We start from the raw sequence: 27,079 nt of genomic DNA on the forward strand, positions 1-27,079 counted from the left end.
ATGCTGGATATCGCCGTGTCCCAAAATCTCTGATCAAAATATAATAAGCGTTTAAGCTTGAAACGGAAAATAGCACCCAACAGTCCAAAACAACACTTTGCAACATCTAAAAAGTGATCAAAAGGTCATACAGTCTTCAAAATGGTACCAATGAAAACATCTCAACTCCCAAAAAAATGACACCTCACAGTTGTGCACACCGAACAATGAAAGTTATTAGCGGGAGAAGATGGCAAAATAAAGAATTTTTTTTCGTACATAATGTTTACATTTTTAAAATTTATTAAAAGACAATAAAACCTATATAAATTTGGTATCCCTGTGAATGTACCGAACCAAATAGAATAAAGGAGATATGTCATTTGTTACGCACAGCAAAAGCTGTAAAAACCAAGTCCACAAGAAAATGGCGCAAATGTGTTTTTTTCACCAATTTTACTGCATTTGGAATTTTTCTCTTACCAGTTTACTCTTATCAGCCAGTTTTCAATCCAATTGCAAATGATTTCTGCCAAACCATCCTTAGTAAACCCATGCTGATGTGATGGACAGGCAGGGGCACAAGTCATAATCAGAGTCATGTGATACTAACGCCTCTTGCACGTGCCTGTCCATCACATGACCATGACCACTGGAAGTAAACATAAAATCTTTCTATAGAATCACAGTAAGCAGAGTTCTAGAAAACCATGAGGAATTGTGAGGAACTGCTTGGGCAGGTCATGAGATCACCACTATGTTTGGCTGTAGCTGGTTGGTTGCAGTGCATCCAGTATGGCCAGTGTTGTGGTGAGACGCCATCTCACTGACATAGTGTGCAGTGATGGCAGTTAACTTCACCTACTTTAGAAAGCCCGTAACATTTTGTGAATCATAAAATCAAACTATCTTTGCTCCATTTTGTGACTAATGACTAGGAGTTTTGTTATATACATTTATTTATAGCATTATAGGTTTTTGTATCAGACGTTCCGGAATATTAACAATATTAGAAAACAAAGAGAAGTATCTGTTCTCTATAGGTTTTCACCTTGTGGTTTAAGTCTCAGAAATAGAATCAGAAAACATGAATGTGTATTGTGCATTACAGAAGTTCAGCTAGATTGTTTGGTTAAGTGATAGTTATCTCATCCTCATGCTAGAGGTTTTTTTTTCCACGGCTAGCACACACCCCCATGTATTTATATGGGGTCATACACTCACAGCTGTGGTTTCCACAGCCACATGTATGAGCCACAAAACTCATGCAGGTCCGATATTTGGACATGTTTGCAGCGTTGCCTTCCCATAGAGGCCTATTGGAACATGAAAAATATGGATGTAACACAGGTGTCATCCGTGTACCTTTGTGTATTTGCGGATCAGTTGCTCGGTAACACAATCATGTGACTCCAAGGAGTTGCCATTAGCTAGTGACATATTTTGCCTACCTTCCATTTTTAGTGTAAGGAACTGTAACCTTCCTGTCCTGTACAAAAGTGGTTTAGGGCTCAACCAGGTTCAACTGTAGGTCTAATTTTTCAGAATTTAACCATTGAAAATTCGGATTCCATTTTTCCTCAGGCTACAAAAAAAGTCATTTTGTCAGCTTATGGCGTTACTACAGATGGCTGAATGTTGTCTGTTTTAAAGCAGCAACTGGCAAAACATAAGAAAAACATGTGATAGTAGATCTATCTAGAGCAGTGATGGAGAACCTTTTAGAGATCGAGTGCCCAAACTACTACCAAACTGACTTATTTAAATGCAAAATGGCAATTTAAGCAGTAACATGTTTGTTTTGTCACAGCTTTTAATTGTATCCGCGTCCTGAGGACAATAATACAGTTAAAAAGAAAAAGGAGAAATTCTGATTATCATTGTTGCTTCCATTGAGGGGTCCCTGAACAGGAAGAATGGCGAGGCCCAGAAAAGGACTTCCAATAATAACGCAGCCTTGTCTGCACCTCCTTGCTCTTCCTGTAGTAATAGGCAGCTAAGGATCACAGCAGCACTGATCACAGCACATCCTGGGTGGCCAGGGACTGCAGGAGGAGGTTTTGAGTCCTGTCTGGAAACTCTGTGCTGGGGTGATGGCCTGGGTGCCCACAGAGAGTGTTAAGTGTGCCACCTCTGGCACCCGTGCCATAGGTTCACCACCACTGATCTAGTGGTAAGTCTCCACCTCTATATGTCTGGTTAGGTCTCAAATGCCAGTATGTCCTTCTAAACACAGAAATACAAAATATATGTGGCACACAACTTACTCAATGTATAACATTTATACAGTACAAACATAGTCTAGACAATCTTGACATTATATACTTAGTACATATTTAGACTGCCTCATCCTAGCCTACCATTAGTTGTCTTATTTTTACCAGAATTAAGGCACAATTTTAACACTCCTGCTTCAATAGGCATAATTTTGCTTGGTAAATTTGCGACTATGTTCATGGTACAATTTTAGCAAAACTTTGACTTTTGTTTTTTAATAACATACCAAAATTTTTGGTACAGCCTAACGATAATTTTGTTTGCATACTAGTAGGATAATTATGCCCATATTGCATCTAGATAGTGTGTTGGTGATCACACATGTATTACACTGGTAAGGAATTGGCATTTTTGTAGTATATATAATACTGTTATCCTTTAGTTTCCAGTTCTTGCATTATGTATATACTTTACCACAGATAAACGCCACCAAGTCTTGGGTGTGTATTATAGCAGAAGTTGACTGAGTAACGGGGAAAATCACATGCATAATAATGACTTGGTTCATTCTACTTTACTGGAATATTGCCCATTTAGTAAAGCAACTTTTGGCTTTAATTAGCAGAACCAACATGTTCCTGACATCATCCTAACTTTTTATGTAGAACATTAAGTGCTAGTGCATGAGGTTATCTAAGAAACACAGTCTCCACCATCAATCAGGTATGGCATCTGCAGGGCACAGGACATCAGGACTTTCATCGTCCTGGATTATGATGTACTTTTCTTTGGGCGAGTCAGGCTGAGGTGAAGGGTATTCCGCAGAAGATGGAGAGTTAGGTGCACCAGAGTCATTATCCCCTACCCTTACCACAGTCACATCATCTGACTCATGAATTAAGACATTGAGACCCTCCAGGTCTGAACAGTTCATGCCTGCAGCATTGATAAAAGTTGGGTTGACCAGGGATCCCTGGCTCTGGTCTGCATCATTCCTAATCAGTTCCTCATTTAAGGGTCCACTATCGGTGTTTGCTGGTAAACCAGGTATAATTATATCTACGTCATTGTTTCGAGATGGTCTTGTCTGAGGAGAGGCCATTAAATTAACATGGCTCAACATCTGGAGCTGGGTGTTAATCACCTTACTCTCATGATTTAAAGCAGTCTCCAAAGAATTCTCAGTATTACTTTTGTCTTGAAGACTTTGCTCAACTATCTTTTTCCCAGTAATAAACACGGTTGTTGGACTGGCCTTGGTCGGTCTCTCCGAAACCTGTTCATTACTCTCTTCCGGAGGTTCGATTGAGAGATGCAGCACTGACAAGGTTTGGGTTTTCTGTATAAGGTACTCATTGTGTTGCTTCTTGTGACTACGAAGAGAGTCCTCTCTAACAAATGAAGCCTCACAGAGGTCACACTGGAAAGTTTTCTTGGCTTCCACTTTGTTATTTTTTCTTGCTGTAGACTGCCTTTGAAAATTGCCTTCTGTCTTCTGTGGATCAGACTTTTCTTTGACTTTATCCCCATGAACCTTCTTGATGTGAGTAGTCAGGTTGCTGCGCTGTTTTGTGTCAAACTTGCAGAAATGACATTTAAATGGTCGGTCATTGGAATGGATCCTCTCATGGACTTTCAGAGCTGCTCTATTAGCACAGGAGTAACTGCACTCTAGGCATTTAACTGGTTGCTCTGGTAAATGGGAGCGTAAATGCTGTCGTAGATCGGCCTTGCTGCCACACCGAAACTCACACTGGTTACACTTATATGTGCTCTCAGCATTATGCTTCATCCGTATGTGTGACTTCAGGTTCCCCTTCATAGCACAAAAGAAATCACAGAACTCACAATGGTATGGCTTCTCTCCTGTGTGAACTCGCATATGTCTCTTCAAGTCCGAGTTGATCTTAAATTTGGAGTTACACAGAATACAGTGGAAAGGCGCATCCCCTGCAATACAAGAAAACAACAAAAGTGAAGGGGAAAAATGTGTATGAGAATCATTGTGTGACATAAGCGGGATTGATGCCCAACACATCACGCCACACTGCTTCTATAGTGAAATGGCATCAACTTTGCCTAAAGAACCAAACATTGGTAAGAGTCACTCTCTAACCCCTCCCTGAAAGGCTACAATAAAATCCTTAAACCTACAATAAAATATATCTAATATCCACGTTACCATTAGATGCCCTAATATTTGTATGTCTAAGTACAGGTAGTCCCCAGGTTATGTCCAAGATTGGTTCTGTAGGTTTGTAACCAGAGCCAACATTTTTTGGTCTTTGTGACAATGACATTTTAAAAATGTTGGGTTGTCATAATAACTAGGATTAACAAAAAACCTTAATTGCAGACACCTTTGATAACTGTTACAGTTGATCATTGTAGCCTAATGATACAGTAAATTACCAACATCCAGAGGTCTGTTTGTAACTAGGGGTCATTTGGTAAGTAGGGTGTTCTTAAGTAGGGGACCGTCTATCTAATTTTTCAAGTACAGAAAATTCTACATTTACTGCAGAGTATTTTCATACCAATACTTCTGAAATACCATTACAATTGTTTTATTTCTTTTTGCTTTTTTTTGCCATTTGTCCTTGTAAGTGATGCTAGAAATGAACTCCAGACAGCCGACACCACAGCCGCTTCTTGCTACCAATCCAAAAGGAGACTTCAGGGCAATGGGGGTTGAGGCTGAAGTGTTCATTTTTGGAGGAGGTGGGGAAATATGGAGAACACCATCTATAAACCTGTCTATACAAAAGGAACCACTTCCAAAGTAAAAAGATTTTGTTAGAAACTGTAAACCTTGAATCCCCACAGTGGCAAGGGGATGACGTGTCCATCTCATGGCCCTCCGATTTGTTAAGAAGTGGAAACCAGATTGAAGTTCTTTTTGCTAAACTCTTAACCTCTCTGCAGGCTCTGCCGCTGTGTGATTGATGGCTGCTCTCAGCCTGTGCTCCCCTCTATATACATCTAAAGTGCATTTAATTACAATATCAGTAGGAGGCCAATTTGCTGTTTTCCTTTATATTTTCACTTTTTTCCCCTCAAATTTATTCATCTAATAATAGAGAATATCTTAGTTCTGTAAACAATGTACTGCAGTCAGGGGGGGATTTGCAGCGGAATTTCACACTTAATCACACTAAAAGCTTTAGTTTGCAGATCAAACCCGCACATAAATATGCATTTAGATTATTATCCTCAGATTGGGGGGCTAGATATAAGTGTACATATGTACCGTCTAAGTGGTTTACTTCCCCTAAAAAAAAATAAAAAGAAAAATTTGGATTAACAGCTACTACAATTGCAATTACAATTTCTTAAAACAGTTTAACGCTTTCCCATCTGAGGCTTTTTAACTTAAAGACTTGTAAAAGACAAATCTTAAGTTCAAAGGATAGGCAGAATAGTTTTACAGTCTGTGAATCTGAAGCATGTAGCTAAATAAGGCATTTATACCCTATTCCCAGGACCAGGCTCCAATGGCTGGGACCATCAGCCATCGCACATGTCCCAATTGGTAGTAAGTATGCCTTGGCCACTGTTCCATTTTCTTTTTTGTGGATACCTTAGAAGCCATCTTAGGCATCCACATTTGCTCACCACCACTGTATTCATATGGGAACCGTTGATTTAGGCAATTAGACATTATTCCGTTATCCTGTGCGTAGAGGATAAATACCATTGGTGGGAAATACATTCTAATGCAATGTCATGTAACAAGCACTTCATGACAATTTTTTAAATATTTATCTTTGTTTGTCTAGAACACTACAAAGGCTGCGAGTGGCAGCTCTTAAAGGGGTATTCCAATGAAGACAATTTTCTTTTGTGTACCAGGATAACAAAATAACACATTCTCTAATTCACTATTATTAACAAAAATGCAGCAATTCACAGATCAATCCGACTCTATCAGTCCTGTTGTACACAATTTCAGTTTCCCCTAGACACGATCCAGTAACTTCTGACTTAGGGTCAGGTGGCGACCATCTTGGATTTCTGTGTGAGATTGTGGAGACGAGTTTATGTCTCTCTCTGCTGTGAGGCTGTAGCCACGCCCCCTGCACGGAGCTCAGAGACACTCACTGATCACATCCTGCCAGGAGATCGTGAGCAGAGAGAGAGGTTGCAAACTACAAGCTACAAGGAGATAAGTGATCCGGGGGAAGGGAGAGAAAGGCACATGTCAGCGAGATGTAGCAGAGCTGGGTGTCTAATAGGCATCTAATGGATCTCATGATCTGTGAGATGTAGCAGAGCTGTGTGAGCAATAGGCATCTCATCATCTCTGATCTGTCTCATCTCTCTTTCTAGGTGTCAATTCATTGTCACCACAAAGAACTAGATGGATAATACAGTAATGTGTCTGCTTAGTGAGGCCCGCCATACCCTGGGATTTTACACTGAGCAGCCGAGGGAGTTATAGGAGCTAAAACAGCACCGGTACATAAAAAGGATGCCCTGGAGCTGGAGAGGGTTCAACGTAGAGCCACAAAAATGATAAGGGGTATGGAGGGTCTCAGTTATGAGGAAAGATTAAAACAACTAGATTTATTTAGTCTGGAAAAGAGACGACTACGAGGGGACATGATTAATTTATTTAAATATATGAATGGTCCATACAAAAAATATGGTGGGAAGTTGTTTCAGATTAGATCAAATCAAAAGACGAGGGGGCACTGTCTCCGTTTGGAGAAATCAAGGTTTAATCACCGGAGGCGACAGGGCTTTTTTACTATGAGAACGGTCAATCTGTGGAATAGCCTGCCTCAGGCGCTGGTCACAGCAGGGACAGCGGATAGCTTCAAGAAGGGTCTAGATGCCTTTTTACACCTAAATAACATAGATGGTTATGTTATATAGAATTGTTTCCCCTAAATCCCTTCCTCATCCAATCCCTTCCCTTCCTTGGTTGAACTTGATGGACAAGTGTCTTTTTTCAACCGTAGAAACTATGAAACTATGAAATTAAACTGAGTAAATTGTAAAGTAGGGGTTAAAATTATCTTTATTGTGTTAAGGGGAAAACTCCATTAACCCCTTAATGACCGCCCTATCGGGTTTTTACGGCGGTCATTAAGGGTACTTCTTCTGATGCGACGCCTTTCTACGGCGGCGCATCAGAAGAAGTTTTCGGGACACCGGGTCTCGCTGGTGCTGGTGTCGGGCTGTAATATCACAGCCCAGACCCGGCACTAACACACGGGATCGGAAAAACTCCGATCCCGGGTGTTTAACCCCTTGCACGCCGCGGTCAAGCATGAATGAATGAATGAATGAATGAATGTATTTCCAAAAAAATTCTAGTTTCTAAATCGCAGGTCCATATTTTTTAACCCATGTGAAACACTTAAAGGGTTATTGGACTTAATAGAAGTTGTTTTACATATGTTGAGGGGTGAACTTTCTATAGTGGGGTAATTTATGGGGTTTTACTATTATTTCGGCCTCTCAAAGTCACTTGCCAAAACTCACATTTTGCGGGATGCAAAATGTGAGTTTTGGCAATTTTCATGAAAATAAGAAAAATCGCACCTAAAGTTCTGCACCTCATAACATCCTAGAAAAATGACCGGAAGCATAAAATATCATCCCAACATAAAGCAGATATCCTGTAAATGTTAATTATCAAACTTTTTGGGTAGTTTTACTTCCTGTCTTGAAACCAGAACATTTCAAACTTGGAAAATGAAGAATTTTTACAAACTTTTGCCAAATTTTCACTTTTTTTCAGAACGAAACGCAAAACTTATCACTTAAATTTTATAACTAACATGAAGTACAATGTGTCACGAGAAAACATTCTCAAAATCACCGGGATATGTTAAAGCGTTCCGAAGTTATAACCAATTATCGTGAGACATGTCAGATTTGAAAAATCGAGTCTGGTCATTGAGCTGAAAACTAGTGTCGGTGATAAGGGGTTAAAGGGAACAATGGCTGCTTACTTTATTCTTATATGTTGAATAATTTTTCCAAAACTGTTTTATTCTGCCTCCTTTTTTTACTTCAAAAATGAAGTCAAGGAGGCGAGGGAGCTCAACCATGCAGTCAAGCTTCTCATGAACACTAGCGTTCAGATTAATGCCCCTCAGTGGTGACGTCAATCTCTCTGTAGGTATTCCTGCTCATGCACTTCACTGCATAGGGCCAAAAAAACAGAAGCACTGCACATGAAAGGCACTGAAGCACTGAAAAAAGGAGAGAGAAACGACAGCACACTGCTGAGTGGTCATGAGGGAACAAGAGGGGGCAGAAGAATAGTACAATGTAAAAAAATACCATAAGAAGCAAACAGACACCTTCAAAGTAAGAAAAACTGTGAGGTGACAAGTTACTGCCAAGCTACATATAAAGGAACTATTTTAGGTATTGGGTAGAAAATCATCTACAAGTAGAGGAAATAGTATCCTGATGTGGGATACCTCAGATACTTTAGCATCTATTAAAATCTGCTCCATATATTCATATATGCAAACAGCGGTCAAGGAACTGACATTAAAGAGTAACTAAGCTTTGAAGTTATTTTTCAGAAATAAATAGTGCAGGTCGTAATAGTAACTGCTGTAATATACATCAAGTAAATCAGCTTCTCTGTGTCTTGTTCAGCTCTTTATCCTGCAATGAGAAGTCTATCTGAAGGCTTTTATATGTCTGCCCTCCTTCAGGGACATAACAAATCTAATGATTAACACCACCAGCCAATCTACAATGATTATTCAGCTATCTGGGGTGCCTGGACTATCCAGAGACTGTATCTAAAGAGTTTATTCATTAAACACTTTATCAGGCTTCTTTATCACTAGCTTTCATTGGTGTACAGAGAGATGGTGCTGATTTACACAAACTGCCTAAACAAGGAAGAAAGGCAGGGGGAAAAGAATTTTTTGTTGAAAGTTTAGTTACCTAATGTCTAACAGGAGAAATCATTGCAAGCACAGCTGCACACTGTAGTGCTCAAACAGACCCATGTGTCTGAGCACAGAGCAGTGTACAAGAGTGCTGTCATCATAGGCAACGCTGTAATAGTTGTACGGTTGCACTCGTGCTATAATTAACACAAAAGTGAATTGAAACAGGTTACAGGAGGCTCATACCTGTGTGCGACCGCAGATGCACCGTCAGCTGGCTGGAATTGCGACTTGCATACGGGCAGATCTGACACTTGAAGGGGCGCTCATCTGTGTGTATGCGTTGGTGTTTGCAGAGGCTGCTGCTGTCGGCTGCACTGTAGTCGCACTCCTTACACTTATATGGCTTCTCTCCCGTGTGGGAGCGCATGTGCGTTTTTAGCTTATCCTTGCGGCTGAAACACTTCCCGCATGCCTCACACTTGTGGGGTTTGTCTCCTGAGGGTGAATGAGAAAAACAGTGGAATAAATGGAGATTCAGTTTAGACATGTGTTTAACTGGATGGTTTGTGCCATTTAGGTAACACTGTGAAGGTTTTCTTTTACTTAGGGTGGTGACACACGTGGCGTTTTTAGGCCGTTTTTAGTGGTGCGTTTTCAGATACGCAGATTTTAAGTGCAGTATACCATAAAACATTGTGTGTGACCGTTTATAGGAGATATATATATATAATCGGATACACTTTAAAAGATAGATGAGACCAAGCCAGTCTGTCAAACCTGCGTAGTGTGGAGCTGGAATATTGTGTCATCAATTATCATATGCAGACAGATGACACTTCAAGCTGTCAGTAATGTTGAACATAGTTGCAGATACCTCCATGGTCTACAAAAAAAGTATAGCCACATGGAATATTTCAGGCTATACGGTATTGACAAGTCAGTACAACTTCCCAGTAACTGCTAGTAATGGTGGTACCATATTATTAACCAGTTGCTAAATTGTGTAACAGGATATACTAGTAAGTCTATAAATTCTGCCTCAATGTTGTATGTACATTTTGCTTATATCAAGTTTGTTGCCCTAATTTTCACAAAATAGCAGCAGTAGACAGCACCTTTCCGTAAATATGCGGTAAAGAATGTGAAAAGCAAACACAACACCTGAAGACATCACTATTCTAAAACATGTCTACTGAAAAATATAATTTTATGGAAAATAGTTAAAGTGCCATCAACATACAATTCTCACAAAATGTTGGGAACAACCCATCCAATCCACCCTGGCAAGGAAACAAAGCCATAGGTGTCCATAAATTAAGTTAAAAGATGTGCAATAGGATAGACTAAATCTAGCACCTTCCACTTCTTTGAACTGTGACATAATTGCTTTAAAGTTAAGTCAGTGTAACAAGGAGGAATAACACAGGAAAAAAAATATTGAATCCATTAAGAAAGAGAGGTGCAAAAAGCTATTAAAGGAAATCTACCATTTGATTTCATACATAAAAACAATTATAAAATTCAGGATAATGAGACTCTGTCGCTCCTTTACCTGGTTCAGGTGCTTCTCCTCTTGCACTGCTTCAGAGAATGATGTAATCACTGTGTTGTGCCTGATAGGCAGAAGTAATCATCCACCAGCTTCTGTGTATCAGTGATCCAGCTCAGATTGATTAGTCCAATCTGGACAGTTCAGGAAGTTCTGTGTAATGTGTTTATGAACGGCAGGCTGAATGCAATCCAGCTTTTCCAAGGTCCTGAATGTCATAATTGTTTTTTTCAGAAGAACCACTCAACTCAGGGATTAACCAAGATATGATCCTGTATCAGTGTATCAACAGCATTCTCAAGGTATGTTTGGTTCATAATGCAGCAAATCATATGACAGATTTGCAGCCGCATGGCGGCATGGTGCGACACATGCTCTATCTTTTCCCGAATGTGCAGCCATGCGCCGCTGTTTCCTATGGAGGGACCACCTCCTCCTCCTCTCCATAGAAATATGTTCTACCTAAAACACTTGATGATTGTATCAGAATGGTAATAAAAAAAACCCTTTGTTAGTACTTTATCACTTTAACATGCCCCATCTATGAGCGAGTTGAAGCTAGGGAAACTAAGGAGTCAGAGAAGGAGGGAAACAGAGCCCTGTCCAGCTTAACTGCCAAAAGCAGTTTTTTTTATTTCTCATAATTACACCTTAACTTCAGTTATAAAATCTATGGATTGATTTCTTTGCCAGTGTGGATTGGATGGGCTGATCTGGTGACAATTTTAACCTCAATAGAGTCTCTAGAAATACAGTATATTTACTCAGAAAACTGGTGAAGTGTTCAACACTTAGTTATGAATGAATTGTATATGAATGCGGATCTTACACAAATACCTGTATGAGTCCTCAGATGACGTTCCATGTCTTTCATTCCATAAGCAGTCTTGAACTGGCAGCCTGGATTCAATGAAATAAGAAATTTACTGTAAAGTTTAACCTCTTTTAGGGGTTTTCTGGATTCTAATTATTTATAATATTATATTTCCTGTTCTAAAATAACTCCTTTTATATTTTTAGTATCCACCACTTATGTCACCCCTTCATCCTCATAGGGCACATTCACATGGCCGTCTGCGGGGACGTACATGTGGCCGCATGTACGTCCCCATAGACGGCAATAGCGGCGCGGCACAGATACGGTGCCACACATGTGTGGCACCGATCCGGCCTGCACACCGCAAAAAGATAGAGCATGCTCTATCTTTCAGCGTGTGTGCGGCCGTGCGCCGCTATTCTCTATGGAGGGAGGAGGGGCCTCCTCCTCCTTCTCTCCAGCACACGGCGGTATGCCCGCACGGCGGGCATACCGCTGTGTGAATGTACCCATAGACTGTAAGCTATTGTGAGCAGGGCCCTCACTCCTACTGTTCCATGACTGTTTGATATATGTACCCTATGATTTGTATAGCGCTACAGAATATCATGATGCTATATAAATAAAGATTATTATTATGTAATGAATGCAGCCTTACCCCGCTTTTTCCTATTTGTTCACATATGCTCTACCGGTTTTTTATCCAGCTTGGGCTCAGACGCTGCAACAATTTCTCCACACACATTCTTTTTGAAGTGTTTGTGCACAAACATAAGCGCCTAAAACATTTTTCTCTTACCACAATTTCATTTCATCTATAACCTTGTTGATTAAAACAAGCAGTTTCATGACCTCCTGATACACCAGCAAATCCGTTGAATGCCTCTTTACTGCATGCACAGCACAGCATTGGACATTTTAGTCCAATATACTTGAATGTGTGTAAACAATATAGAACACCACAAACACTGCATTTACCAGATCTGCAGGGCCATTAGGAGCTAAAATCCCAAAGATCTAATATTGTATTATTACTGTGATAAAGATCAATAAAAAAAACACTGCTTCATTTTAAGGCACTGGATTTCTTGCATTCACTATTATATCCAATATAAAAGTTCCCATAGAGGCTACAGCAGAGAGAACTTTTCATAATTAACCCAGATAAGTGGTTACTGATGTAAAAACAGCCCTGTGAATATAAGCCAGTCACCTGGGTAGTGGCAGCTTTGCTTCTTCTGGGATAATAAAGCAGAGACTTTCCTGGAGCGACATTTTGTGGCTATTGTGACACTCTGGGATGTTGGTCCTTCATTTGGCAAAAAGGTTTGATATCCGTGTTCAAAGACAAATTCAGGAGCAGACACTAAAAGAATAAAACCATGCAAGTTATAGGGCGCTACTGTACTACTTGTCCCATCTAGCCCTGCATCTCCTCTTTTCTCACCATAGGGGTCTTCTTCTGTGGAACTATGCCGATTTATCATTTATAACTACTAAAAACATTATTTCGTATATATGTTAAAGGTGTTTACATTGTAAATAAAAAATATACAAAAAGATTACTGGCGCTGGTTCTCCCTAAAATACAATTTGGTGCGGCTGGTTAACCTGTACCTCCCTATCTGGTCACAACAATAATGCATAAAATAAACAACCAACTTGTGCCAGAATTAGAAAAAATAAAGGAAGAAGTAGCAAGGATACCGAGAAAGAACACACAAAAAAATATTATAAATCATACAGCTGATGTGAACACCTTTAAAAGAATTATAAGAAGTCACTGGGACATTCTGAAACAAAATAAAATAATAGGAGAACACATCCTAGAAAATCCTGCCTTTATATTTAGAAAAGCAAAAAAAATGTCGGGGATTGGGTGGTGCCAACAGCAAAAGTAATTAGAAAACTGTTTCTTCCCATGCAAAAACTGCCAAGTGTGCAGAACATTCAAACCAAAAAATCCCACCTTTGCTATAAACACAAGGGCATGCGAAGAAACATTTACGATTAGAGATCATATGAGCTGTGAAAGGGGCGATTTACGGTCTAAAATGTCCTTGCGATAAAATCTATGTGGGCAGAACAAAACAAACATTGGCATGTAGAATAGAGGAACACCTAAGGAACATCGATAAGAAAGTAAAGGGACATCCATTGTCCAAGCACTTTTTGAAAAAACATGCAGGTGTGGTAACAGGTTCAACTGTCTCCGGTATACAAAGAGTTAAACCGGATTGGAGAGGGGGAGATTTTATTAAAAAAATATCCCAAATGGAGAGTTAATGGATTTATAATTTGAACAGATTAATCCCCAACGGACTCAATAGTGAGATTGAGGCTTTTGCGTTTAGATAAACTTACTGCCAGAGAGGTATAGCGTTTTAATCCATCCAAAGCTATATAAGGAACCAACGGGACAGGAGACGGCATCCCTGACGAAGGAAGATTATCTTCTTATGAAACGCGCTGGATGTTTTTCGTCCTAGAAGGTGATCCCTAGCTGAGTAGGTGACGTCACCGCTAGCGGATTTAGCACCACTATACATAACTTTTTTTTTTGTCAGTACCCGGAAGTAGCTACCGGCCGGGGCTACACCGGGACGAAAACGCAGAAGGAGCTCGCTTGGAGTTCGGAGTGAAAACCACTGAATTACCATCATACCAGTCACCAAAAGGAGAAAAACTTCAGGTATTTCAATTTTTATTGCTTGGACTTTTATTGTTGAGATCTCCGTTTGTAAGGAGCGCGGTTAGTTGGTTGTTATTTTATGTGTTTACATTGTGTTTAGAAACGCAATTCAAAGGCTGTGGGGAGCTGTTTTACCTTATTGCATTGCGTTAACAGCATGTTTACTTAAGCATGCTGTCAACCTAATGTAAATGAATTTCAGTATCATTACATTTTCATAATCTTCTTATATTTGTTATCCATGGTATCCTTCCTTCTAAAGTCAATTTTTAAAATTATGCTAAGGAGCCTGAGGGGCAATACCAGAGCCCCTTTGTGCTCTGGCTTCACAGGCTGTTATACTGTCTCACCCTCCTCACTAACTATCCCACCACTTCCCTACAACTTGCCTGTTGTAAACTTATGGTGGTAGAGGAAGTTTCATCACACAGTGGGAAGAGGGAGTGCTCCTGTACAATCGTAAAAACCTGTAAAGCTGCAGCAAGGCGGGCTCCGGCAATACCCCCCGGAGACATTCTGTGTCATTAGCATAATTTTAAAAATTGATTTTAGAAGGGAGGAGGCAATATATAACAAATATAGATTTACACGGTCACAGTGTCAGGATATATGAGTTAGTGTCCCTTGGTTTATATTGATGGATTTTGATGATAGATTTCCTTTAATGCAATGCAATTATGCAAGTCTCCTCCCCACAGCCTTTGAATTTGCATAGGCCTTTATTGATGGGGTGCAGCAGAGAGGTAAGTTTAGGCTTGTTTTTAATGCTTGCCACAACAGCAATTTCCTGGTCAGCTTTTGTCTGCTCTAAGTAAATGGGAACATTTAAATGTATATTTAGAAGCTGAAAACCTTTCCTGGCCTTTATAACTATTGCAACAATCTTGCGAAACCCATGAAATGTATCTGGAGACTGTTCAATTTACCTAAAAAAAATCTATACACATTACACCCCATGAGCCACATGAGTAGGATAAGCTCCGGGAGGCTGAATGGCAATTGTGATCTCTGTTTTGTATCAGTTAGTCACAGGTCTAGGAGGGCTCAGTATACAGAAGTCTTACCAGTGATAGTCTGTGTCTCAGAAGTAATTGTCCGTGATGCCGTCTGCGATGGAGTCACCGCTTCTGTAGCTACAAACTGCACAGCATTCCCTCCTCCTGTGGTGGCGCTGGAAAGATGGCATCCACTTTGCTTATGAGCCACAAAGGAATCCAAATTATTAAACTGGGTCTTACAGAGGCCACATATGTGTATGTCGGCTGTGAGCTCCACCAGCACTGTGGCTCCTCCTGAAACTAGACACGAAAAAAGTCAATGAACACGCACATTTGTTGTGTATACTGCAGTTTGGCCAAGGTATGCTTGATTTGCCTTGATGTTTATGTGGTGTTGTATTGCACATTGATATTTATTTGATGTGCAATAGAGTGATGGGAGCTTATTGAAGGGAAGTGAGAAAATAACAAATCACTGATACCATAATGTGTCAATGATTACACAAGTATGTATGTAATAATGTATGTAAACATTTCCCTTATCCCTGAATGGTTCCTTTCCGAGGCTGCAATGTTACAAAATAAATATGTACATTCATATGCAAATCACATGGTGTGAGTCCAATGATAGTAATGTGTCCGGTGTATGCAATGTTCACTGCACTGCCCTGCTTCCTTGTTTCTGAATGACAGGACTAAATGCTATAATGTTGTTACTGTGTGGAACATTAAGAGAAAGCTGTAACATCTTTGTGCTCTTCATGGCAAACGACCAGGATGATGTCAACTAAGGCAGCAATTCCTTAAAGGAAACCTACCATTTAGAATGGCAGGGGTAAGCTGTAAGTACCGAGCACCAGCTCAGGGTGAGCTGGTGCCGGTACTTACTTTCGTTAGTGTTATAAACCGCGGTATCGCGGTTTTAACACTTTTTAAACTCTAGACCAGAACAGGCTTCGGCGCTGCGTGCGCGCGCCTACATAGGAAATAGTGGAGATGTTGCGCGCAGCGCCGAAGCCTCTCCTGCTCTAAAGTTTAAAAAGAGCGCGTGCGCGCGCCTACATAGGAAATAGTGGAGATGTTGCGCGCAGCGCCGAAGCCTGTTCTGGTCTAGAGTTTAAAAAGTGTTAAAACCGCGATACCGCGGTTTATAACACTAACGAAAGTAAGTACCGGCACCAGCTCACCCTGAGCTGTTGCTCGGTACTTAGAGCTTACCCGTACCATTCTAAATGGTAGGTTTCCTTTAACCCCTTAAAGGGGTATTCCGGGAATATGAACGTCTGACACAAAAACCCTTGATGATATAAATAAATGAATACAACAATACTAAAATAATATGATTTTATGATTTACAAAATGTATGGCCTCTCTAAAGTAGGTGGAGTTATCACTAAGATGGCCGCCACAGGAAACTACAAGTTCCATGATCCTTTAGTTCTCAGTAACTCCTCCTACCACTTATGCTCTGCTAACAGTAACAGGTTTTCTTGCTCTGTTACCATAGTAATAATATGCAACTGCCATCACCACAACACTGACCATACTGGATGCACTGCAACCAACCGACTACAGCCAAACTAGTGGTGATCACATGACCTGCCCAGGCAGGTACAGGACATGTGATGTGGACATGTGACCAGCGGCCATCTTCTGTTCTGCGATGGACCGCGCGGAGGAAATTAACGGACTGATTAAAGGGCCGGTAGCATTTTAATTCTTCATTACAGTCTATGTCACCAGCATTTTCTGCTAAGGGGAGCAAAATTTTAAATAACAATAATTACACATTAGCTTATATTTTGAGTGTCCACTTGTATATGAATTATGCGGATTCCTGGAATACCCCTTTAACGCTCTGCGCCGTAGCTCTACGGCGCAGAGGTATAAGGGATGTATGAAGAGGGCTCACGGGCTGAGTCCTCTTCATACAGAGCCGGGGGTTGTTGCATATTGCAGCAAACCCCCACCGCTAATAACCGCAGTCGGTGCTTGCACCGATTGCGGCTATTAACCCTTTCAATGCCGCCGCCAAAGTCGCGGGCGCCGCCATCTTTATTACGATCGCCGCGCCCCCGAACGTCATCGGGGGGTGGCGATCAGTTGCCATGGTAGCCTCGGGTCTTCGTTTGAACGGATATAAAACATAATAAACAGTAAAAATCACAAACATATTAGGTATCGCTGCGTCCCAAAATGCCCAATCTATCAAAATATAAAAACGGTTACGGGCGGCGGTGACCTCCGAGGCGGGAAATGGCGCCCAAATGTCCGAAATGCGACTTTTACACCTTTTTACATAACATAAAAAATGAAATAAAAAATGATCAAAATGTCGCACAGTCCTCAAAGTGGTAGAAATGAAAACGTTGCCTCATTTCGCAAAAAATTACCCCTCACACATCTCCGTGCGCCAAAGTATGAAAAAGTTATTAGCGTCAGAATATGGCAACATTTTTTTTTTCTTTTTTGTACACATTCGTTTAATTTTTGAAAATGTATTAAAACACAATAAAACCTGTATAAATTTGGTATCACCGCGATCGCACCGAACCAAAGAATAAAGTAGGCGTCTTATTTGGAACGAAGAGTGAAAGTCGTAAAAACTGAGCCCACAAGAACGTGACGTTTTTTTTAAATGTTTCCACATTTGGAATTTTTTTTCAGCTTCGCAGTACACGGCATGTTAAAATAAATAACATTACGGGAAAGTAAAATTTGTTACGCACAAAATAAGCCCTCACACAGGTCTGTACACGTAAAAATGAAAAAGTTAGGGATTTTTGAAGTTGGAGAGCGAGAAATGAGCCGAAAAACCCTGCGTCCTTAAGGGGTTAATATACTTTGTATATAGTGTGATATTTTAGTATGGGACTTGCCAGCATGAGGCTACAGGCTCACAAACATTGCAAAAAATGGACTGTGAAAAATTGAACGCAACTTGACGTCAGGACCTGGAGCGGGTGCACAGCGGTGGCCTAGAGTTTTCTGATCATTGGTGAAAGCATTGGTGCTGGGCAATGATAATATAACCTGGGCCCTGCCAACTTCTCCCATTGCAGAAATAGGACACATCAGAAGTCCTGCCACAGTAAGCTCCTGCAGCGCAGTCAGGTGAGTATTGTGTGTTATGGAGCTATATATCATATATTTTACAGTTATAGTAAAGCATTTATTTTTTTTTTAAATGATACAGCCGGCAATGCGTCCAAGTGAGGATGTGATATCATACACTGGAATGCACAGAGCAGAGGTGACTGGCAGCAGGGCCACCGAGACTGTGACCCTGGACACCACACATCGTCCCAAGTATAAGGAATGCTGGGATTGTAGGTATATAATATATTTCTTTTCCTATCCCGCGTAGAAGTGGTGACGTAGGGGGACATTCTATAATGTGTACAGGCCCCTATACACAGGAGTGGCGGCGGCAGCCAGCACCTGGTGCGCACTATCACTATAGAGCAGACACGTTCCGGGGTTACCCGCTTATATAGCACCAGTGTCTGCCCTGCGCGGCGCCCCGGAACCTGCACGCTGTCCCAGTACTCACACTGCACGGCGGGAAATCCCTCGGCGGCTGTGCTGGAGTTCATGGCCGCCCCCGGGGCTCCCTGCTACTGACTCGGGGTATTAAATGGGGGACTTAGGGAGCTCCATTGCCACTGATAGATCTTATTGATACGGAGATGCTGGATCCGAGTAGGATACAGGACCTTCGGTGACGTCAAGATCATGTGATCGGTCACATTAAGTAGGCGGAGTCTGGTCTGTGTCGCGCTGCTGGTGGTACAAGTGTAGACCGGGACCAGCAGATCGCAGAAAATAATTGGGCTGGTTATAATGTAAGGAGCTGCTTATAATAGAGCGGTGCTGACTGTGCCATCCTGTATAGCAGAGCTGTGTGTGGGAGAGCATGCAGCAGTTCTGAGTGTGCCATCCTGTATAGCAGGGCTGTGTGTGTGAGAGAGCATGCAGCAGTGCTGAGTGTGCCATCCTGTATAGCAGAGCTGTGTGTGTGAGAGCATGCAGCAGTGCTGAGTGTGCCATCCTGTATAGCAGAGCTGTGTGTGAGAGAGAACACGCAGCAGTGCTGGGTTTATCGTCCTTTATAGCAGTGCTGATTGTGTCATCCTATATAGCAGAGCTGTGTGTGAGGGAGAGCATGCAACAGTGCTGAGTGTGAGGGAGAGCATGCAGAAGTGCTGAGTATATCATCCTGTATAGCAGATCTGTGTGTGAGAGAGAGTATGCAGCATTGCTGAGTGTGTCATCCTGTATACATAGCTGTGTGTTAGAGAGAGAATGCAGCAGTGCTGAGTGTGTCATCCTGTATAGCAGAGCTGTGTGTGAGGGAGAGCATGCAACAGTGCTGAGTATATCATCCTGTATAGCAGAGCTGTGTGTGAGTGAGAGCATGCAGCAGTGCGGAGTGCATCATCCTGTATAGCAGTGCTATGTGTGAGAGCATGCAGTAGTGCTGATTGTGTCATCCTGTACAGCAGAGCTGTGTGTGAGAGAAAGCATGCAGCAGTGCTGAGTATATCATCCTGTATAGCAGAGCTGTGTGTGAGAGAGAGCATGCAGCAGTGCTGATTGTGTCATCCTGTATAGCAGATTTTTGTGAGAGAGAGCATGCAGCAGTGCTGAGTATATCATCCTGTATAGCAAAGCTGTGTGTGAGGTAGAGCATGCAGCAGTTCAGAGTGTATCATCCTGTATAGCAGAGCTGTGTGTGAGAGAGAGCATGCAGAAGTGCTGAGTATATCATCCTGTATAGCAGATTTGTGTGTGAGGGAGAGCATGCAGCAGTGCTGATTGTGTCATCCTGTATAGCAGATTTTTGTGAGAGAGAGCATGCAGCAGTGCTGATTGTGTCATCCTGCATAGCAGAGCTGTGTCATCCTGTATAGAGAGAGCATGCAGCAGTGCAGAGTATATCATCCTGTATAGCAGAGCTGTGTGTGAGAGAGAGCATGCAGCAGTGCTGAGTATATCATCCTGTATAGCAGTGCTGTGTGTGAGAGAGAACATGCAGCAGTGCTGAGTGTGTCATACTGTATAGCAGAGCTGTGTGTGAGGGAGAGCATGCAGAAGTGCTGAGTATATCATCCTGTATAGCAGATCTGTGTGTGAGGGAGAGCATGCAGCAGTGCGGAGTGAATCATCCTGTATAGCAGAGCTGTGTGTGAGGGAGAGCATGCAACAGTGCTGAGTGTGTCATCCTGTATAGCAGAGCTGTGTGTGAGAGAGAACATGCAGCAGTGCTGAGTGTGTCATCCTGTATAGCAGAGCTGCGTGTGAGGGAGAGCATGCAGAAGTGCTGAGTATATCATCCTGTATAGCAGATCTGTGTGTGAGAGAGAGTATGCAGCAGTGCTGAGTGTGTCATCCTGTATAGCAGAGCTGTGTGTGAGAGAGAGCATGCAGCAGTGCTGATTGTGTCATCCTGTACAGCAGAGCTGTGTGTGAGAGAGAGAATGCAGCAGGGCTGAGTGTGTCATCCTGTATAGCAGTGCTATGTGTGAGAGCATGCAGTAGTGCTGATTGTGTCATACTGTATAGCAGGGCTGTGTGTGAGTGAGAGCATGCAGCAGTGCGGAGTGCATCATCCTGTATAGCAGTGCTATGTGTGAGAGCATGCACTAGTGCTGATTGTGTCATACTGTATAGCAGAGCTGTGTGTGAGAGAAAGCATGCAGCAGTGCTGAGTATATCATCCTGTATAGCAGAGCTGTGTGTGAGAGAGAGCATGCAGCAGTGCTGATTGTGTCATCCTGTATAGCAGATTTTTGTGAGAGAGAGCATGCAGCAGTGCTGAGTATATCATCCTGTATAGCAGAGCTGTGTGTGAGGTAGAGCATGCAGCAGTTCAGAGTGTATCATCCTGTATAGCAGATCTGTGTGTGAGGGAGAGCATGCAGAAGTGCTGATTGTGTCATCCTGTATAGCAGATTTTTGTGAGAGAGAGCATGCAGCAGTGCTGATTGTGTCATCCTGCATAGCAGAGCTGTGTCATCCTGTATAGAGAGAGCATGCAGCAGTGCAGAGTATATCATCCTGTATAGCAGAGCTGTGTGTAAGAGAGAGCATGCAGCAGTGCTGAGTGTATCATCCTGTATAGCAGTGCTGTGTGTGAGAGAGAACATGCAGCAGTGCTGAGTGTGTCATACTGTATAGCAGAGCTGTGTGTGAGGGAGAGCATGCAGAAGTGCTGAGTATATCATCCTGTATAGCAGATCTGTGTGTGAGGGAGAGCATGCAGCAGTGCGGAGTGCATCATCCTGTATAGCAGAGCTGTGTGTGAGGGAGAGCATGCAACAGTGCTGCGTGTGTCATCCTGTATAGCAGAGCTGTGTGTGAGAGAGAACATGCAGCAGTGCTGAGTGTGTCATCCTGTATAGCAGAGCTGCATGTGAGGGAGAGCATGCAGAAGTGCTGAGTATATCATCCTGTATAGCAGATCTGTGTGTGAGAGAGAGTATGCAGCAGTGCTGAGTGTGTCATCCTGTATAGCAGAGCTGTGTGTGAGAGAGAGCATGCAGCAGTGCTGAGTGTGTCATCCTGTATAGCAGAGCTGTGTGTGAGAGAGAACACGCAGCAGTGCTGAGCGTATCATCCTGTATAGCAGAGCTGTGTGTGAGGGAGAGCATGCAGCAATGCAGAGTGTATCATCCTGTATAGCAGAGCTGTGTGTGAGAGAACACGCAGCAGTGCAGAGTATATCATCCTGTATAGCAGAGCTGTGTGTGAGGGAGAGCATGCAGCAGTGCAGAGTGTATCATCCTGTATAGCAGAGCTGTGTGTGAGGGAGAGCATGCAGCAGTGCAGAGTGTATCATCCTGTATAGCAGAGCTGTGTGTGAGGGAGAGCATGCAGCAGTGCAGAGTGTATCATCCTGTATAGCAGAGCTGTGTGTGAGAGAGAGCATGCAGCACCCCTACCTTTGCCAAAACCTTTTTTTCTGTAGTGAGAAGTGCTATGGGCTTACTGTTCCTAATACAAAAATTGCTCCTTACCCTTTGAAAGGATGATCACAGCAGATCTCCTCTTTGACTTTAGCGACCCTACGGAAAGACTCATTGTACATTTATCACTCCTAATGCTTTTCTTTTTTGTGCAAATCTTTGTGAGACTTTCACAGTTTGAGACTTTTGCAGAATCAAGCAGTGTAACAAAGTTAGCTGTTTCAAAGATTTAATGCAGTTGCCGTATTCATCTTTGTAGCCCAGATGTTTGTTCAACATGTGTATCTTTTGGGCTCTATATTTGTCCCATTGTTGCACCCAAGTCCCAAAACAGAGCGTGCTAGACCCAGACTTGCTTTTGGGAGCTACTGTTCGGGACTAAAAATCACAAAAGGTTGCAAAAGTGAGACTAAACAGGTGACTTACCACATGTATCACAAAGGGAAAAACTAAAGATACATTGCAAAGATTAAGTAGGTCAACTTCAGGAAGCTTGAAAAGTTGGCAGCCGAAAAACTATGATACATGTGCCCCATTGAATACCTCATTCCAAAGTGGAATCAAGGCGCCCTTAAAGTCTTATAAAACTTGGTTCACCCTGTATAGCATAGCTATTTGAGATAACATGGAGCAGAGTGCATCATCTTGTGAAGAGCTGTGTGAGACTGCATGCAGTGTTGCTGAGCATGTCACCATATATAGTATAACTATGTTAGATAACATGGGGCACAGTGCATCACCCTGTATAGTTGAAGTGTGTAAGTGAGACTACATGCAGTGTTGCTGAGCATGTCACCATATATTAGTATGGCTATGTTAGATAACATGGAGCAAAGTGCATCACCCTGTATAGTTGAGCTGTGTAAGTGAGACTACATGCAGTGTTGCTGAGCATGTCACCATATATTAGTATGGCTATGTTAGATAACATGGAGCACAGTGCATCACCCTCTATAGTTGGCCTGTGTAAGAAAGACTACATACAGTGGTGCTGGGCATGTCACTATGTATAGCATAGCTATGTGAGATAACATGGAGCACAATGCGTCACCATGTAAAGCTTGTCTTCTATAGTTATGTATGATAACATGGAGCAGTGCATGTGCAACATCCACCCATTGGGGCCTGGCATAATGGCTTGGGGACAGCTAGATTCCCTGGTATCTGAGTGGCTGGTTTTAGCGCGGCCTAGTGCTGACTTGGTCACAGCGGCTTGGTCCAGGTGGAGCAGGCCTTCTCCATGCGGGGCAGATCCGCAGGCGGAAGAAGAGGGAGAAGCTGCGGTAAGGTGGAAGTAGTTCTCCCTTGTGCACTCCCGGTGTATGCGTGTGTTAGGGATCCACAGGTAGATGGTAGAGGGGAGATCTGTGATGTTATGCGGCAACCAGGGATCACACGTAGACAAGATGAACAATAACTTACAGTTTTTCTTATTCTAGAGCTTGAACACAGAAATGGCAAAAGTTAGAGGTAGAAGTCCAATCTGTCTAGGTCCAAGGTAGCTGGATGCATAATGTCTGGCAAAGGATGCTCACAGCCCACTCTCGGTAGCTTTGGGCTGGAGAAGTTAGGATCTGCTTTATCAGCAATCCTAGGCCGTACCAGGGAGTCTTATATAATATAAACCACCTGGGGGTAGAGAGTTCAGACATCCAACCAGGGACCCTGTGACATGATTGGATTGACATAATTCATATGTCACATAACATTGGTCAATGTAAACTTTCCCTTCTCAAGCAGATATTGTACAGCTGTAATATTAATTAGGGTCAGTAGCTAGCATCCATACTAAGGAATTAATAGATTATTACATGCAATGGACATATTATTTAAGGTATCTTCATTTAGAAACCACTGAGTGTAGGATTTAGTTGCTTATGCTTCACCTACATCTTAGGCTACATTCACACGATGTATGCCCACCATACCGTAGTACAGCGGGCATACATCGGCGCTGGGGAGAGGAGCAGGATATGAGGGCTGCTCACCCCCGTCCAAAGGAAACCTATTTACAAGCAAGATATTAAAGTCATAGAATCGCCAATTTGTGGCTTTCCATTACAGGAATGTCAGAAATATACCCAAAGATACATATAATTTCCAAACAAGACACTGTAGTGTAATAAACAGCATTAACAAGTTCTAGCACTTCAAACCAGCAGTTGACGACAATTCCACATGAAGTGTACTAAGCCCACAACAGATTCCGGACATATCGGATATTTGTCATCTGCCCAACAGCCCATTTTAAAAAACCTAATAGGAGTGAAGTATACCCTGTGCCGGAGGTACAAGTTAGAGACACGACGGGGCAGATTTACTTACCTGGTCCTGTTGCGATCCCCGAGGTGCGTTCTGCGACAAGGATTAAGTCCGGCGCGATTCTTCAAGATCGTGCTTCCATTTTCCTGCATCTGTCGTTTCCCCGCTGAGGTCTGCCGGAGTTCACATTCTTCTTCCCGGTGTATTTGAGTGCATTGTCTTGCGACACAATTTGAATTGTAAATCCCACGCTTAGAATGGATCAGTCGGGTTGTCTGTTGGCCACACCCCCCGATTTGTGTTGCATGCAAGTCGGCGCGATTGTGCCAAAATCCGATTGCGTGTGCCAAAACTCCACTTAATTGCGACGCAAAACGGAAATAGTCGGGAAACCAAACGAAAATGCGCCGCGCATACCCTTAGTAAATGTGTCCCGATGTGCCTCGCAGAACAAGTCCTTAGGTATGGATTACAGTATGTCCCACCACTGGTCATCTGAGATCATTTCCAAAGCTAACTCCCTCTCTAAATTACTTAAAGGGGAATTCCCACAAAGACAAGTTCTTAAATGTACTCAGGATAACAAAATAACACATTCTTTCATTCAATATTATTAACAAAAATACAGCATTTTACAGATATAAGTCCAACCTGTCTGTATCAGTCCTGGTGTACACAATTTCAGTTGCCTCAGACACGACCCTGTAACTTCTGACTTAGGCCCCTTCTCCACTGGCGTTTTTCACGCGCGAGTTCTGCGCGTGCATTTGACGCTCAGAACTCGCATTGCACTCTGTCCCATTGTATTCAATGGGTCTTTCTTCATTTGCGTTGTTTTGCACGCGCGTGCTTGCGTTCGTTTGCACGCGCGTCAAAATCACAGCATGCTCTATTTTTGCGATTCACGCGCATTTTTCACGCCCCATTCAAGTCTATGGGGACGTATCAAAAACGCATTGCACTCGCAAACATTGCAAGTGCAATGCGAGTGCAATGCGTTTTAAACGTAAGGGTTGCTAGGTGACCAGTATAACAGTATTTCCCCTGCTCGCGAACGATCATTTAATTAAAAAAACACAATGAAGAACAGTGAAGAATAGAATAAAAACAGTGAACACAGTGAACACAGGATCATTTAAGATAAAAACACAGTGCAGAACACAGTGCAGAATAGATTACAGATGTTCGGCACATCTGCTTACTTGTCGGGAGATACGCGCGGAGCGGTGCGAACAAAATAGCATGTGAAGAACAATATATATGTGTGAAGAAGACATTGCAGATGTATGGAAACATCTGCAATGTGTTCTTTACACACATATATATTGTTCTTCACATGCTATTTTGTTCGCACCGCTCCGCGCGTATCTCCCGACAAGTAAGCAGATGTGCCGAACATCTGTAATCTATTCTGCACTGTGTTCTGCACTGTGTTTTTATCTTAAATGATCCTGTGTTCACTGTGTTCACTGTTTTTATTCTATTCTTCACTGTTCTTCACATCTGCTAACTTGTCGGGAGATAATATACGCGCGCGGAACAGTGAAGAATAGATCGCAGATGTTTGCAACTTATCAGAAGACATTATTTTTCAATTAAATAAAACATTTTATTCCCGAACCTTGGTCCCTTTGAAAAAGTCCCATTGACTTAAAAAAACGCGCGTGAAAAACGCACCGAAAACGCAAAAAAACGCGAACAAAAATGAAACAAAAACGCAGCAAAAACGTCAGTTTTTCACGCATTGCACCCTGACGTGAAACGCAACGCTAGTGTGCAAGAGGCCTTAGGGTCGGGAAAGCCATCTTGGATTTCTGTGTGATGGCCGTCCAGCTGAGATTTCTGTATCTCTCTGCTCCCTGCACTCTAGCCCAGCCCCCCTGGAGTCCAGGACGTAGCTCACAGACACATTCACTGACATCCTGACGGAAGCAGCATGAGGAGAACTGCAAACTACAGACAGATAAGTTCTTTCTCAGGCACAGCAGATCTAATGTAGCAAAAATTTTAAAAAGTTTCAAAAATGTAAAAATATAAATAAAAAATAAATAATATTTCAAATAACCCCCTCTAAAACTGATATAAAACTAAATAAACAGTAAACATCACAAACATATTACCTATCGCTGCGCCCCAAAATGGCTGCTCTAACAAAATATAAAAACGGTTATTGCTGAACCCAAAATAGCGCCCAATAACCAGCCACTCCAGTATTCTGGGCCCCAGCTGCCTCCAGGCCCCAAGAAAAGGCTAGGCCCCTGTGGGGGATGTTGCATATGCTTTCCTTGAGCAACAGTTCGATGGCTAAAGGCTCTACAGCAGAGAATTGGGGTGAATAATATAATTTCTGTGATTCCGATATATTATATTATGTTATAAATATTATTTATAATAATATTTCAATAACTCTGACAACCTCAGGTTTGCAGAGATGAGTGTAGTATTTTGTAATAAACAGTACCCTGCAGATCATTTAGGCCGCGGTCACACGTACCGCTAGGCGTCCGTTCATAACGCGACACAGGGAGCGGCTTATCAATCGCATGCGTTTCCCTGGAAACGCATATGCGTTCGGGCTGAGGACCTCCGCCTGTGCGCTAGCGTCGCGTTATGACGGACGCCTAGCGGTACGTGTGACCGCGGCTTTATAGTGAACAGTTGAAATTTCTGCACATTATTGTTGGAAACATGAGAAGATGCTTCATTAAAAGTGCAACATTCAAGTATT

At 42.3% G+C, this 27,079-nt stretch overlaps 1 protein-coding gene and 1 long non-coding RNA gene across 2 annotated transcripts in view; one reads left to right on the plus strand and one right to left on the minus strand.

Moving 5' to 3' along the window:
- On the minus strand, positions 1-18,847 carry ZFP64 (ZFP64 zinc finger protein). The gene is made up of 6 exons (XM_072110646.1): positions 18,675-18,847; positions 15,188-15,421; positions 12,645-12,797; positions 11,452-11,514; positions 9,309-9,560; positions 1-4,146 (listed from the first exon to the last, which is right to left on the minus strand). The coding sequence occupies exons 1-6, from the start codon at positions 18,715-18,717 to the stop codon at positions 2,912-2,914; spliced, it is 1,980 nt and encodes a 659-aa protein (XP_071966747.1). The 5' UTR covers positions 18,718-18,847; the 3' UTR covers positions 1-2,911.
- Positions 17,630-27,079, plus strand: part of LOC140064106 (uncharacterized) — a 20,639-nt gene continuing 11,189 nt past the window's right edge. Inside the window, exons 1-2 of the long non-coding RNA XR_011847705.1 lie at positions 17,630-18,235; positions 18,318-18,454. This is a non-coding gene — a long non-coding RNA (uncharacterized lncRNA). The remainder of the gene's footprint in view (positions 18,236-18,317; positions 18,455-27,079) is intronic.

This window comes from Engystomops pustulosus, chromosome 6, assembly GCF_040894005.1.
Source record: "Engystomops pustulosus chromosome 6, aEngPut4.maternal, whole genome shotgun sequence".
NCBI classification, from domain to species: Eukaryota; Metazoa; Chordata; class Amphibia; order Anura; family Leptodactylidae; genus Engystomops; species Engystomops pustulosus.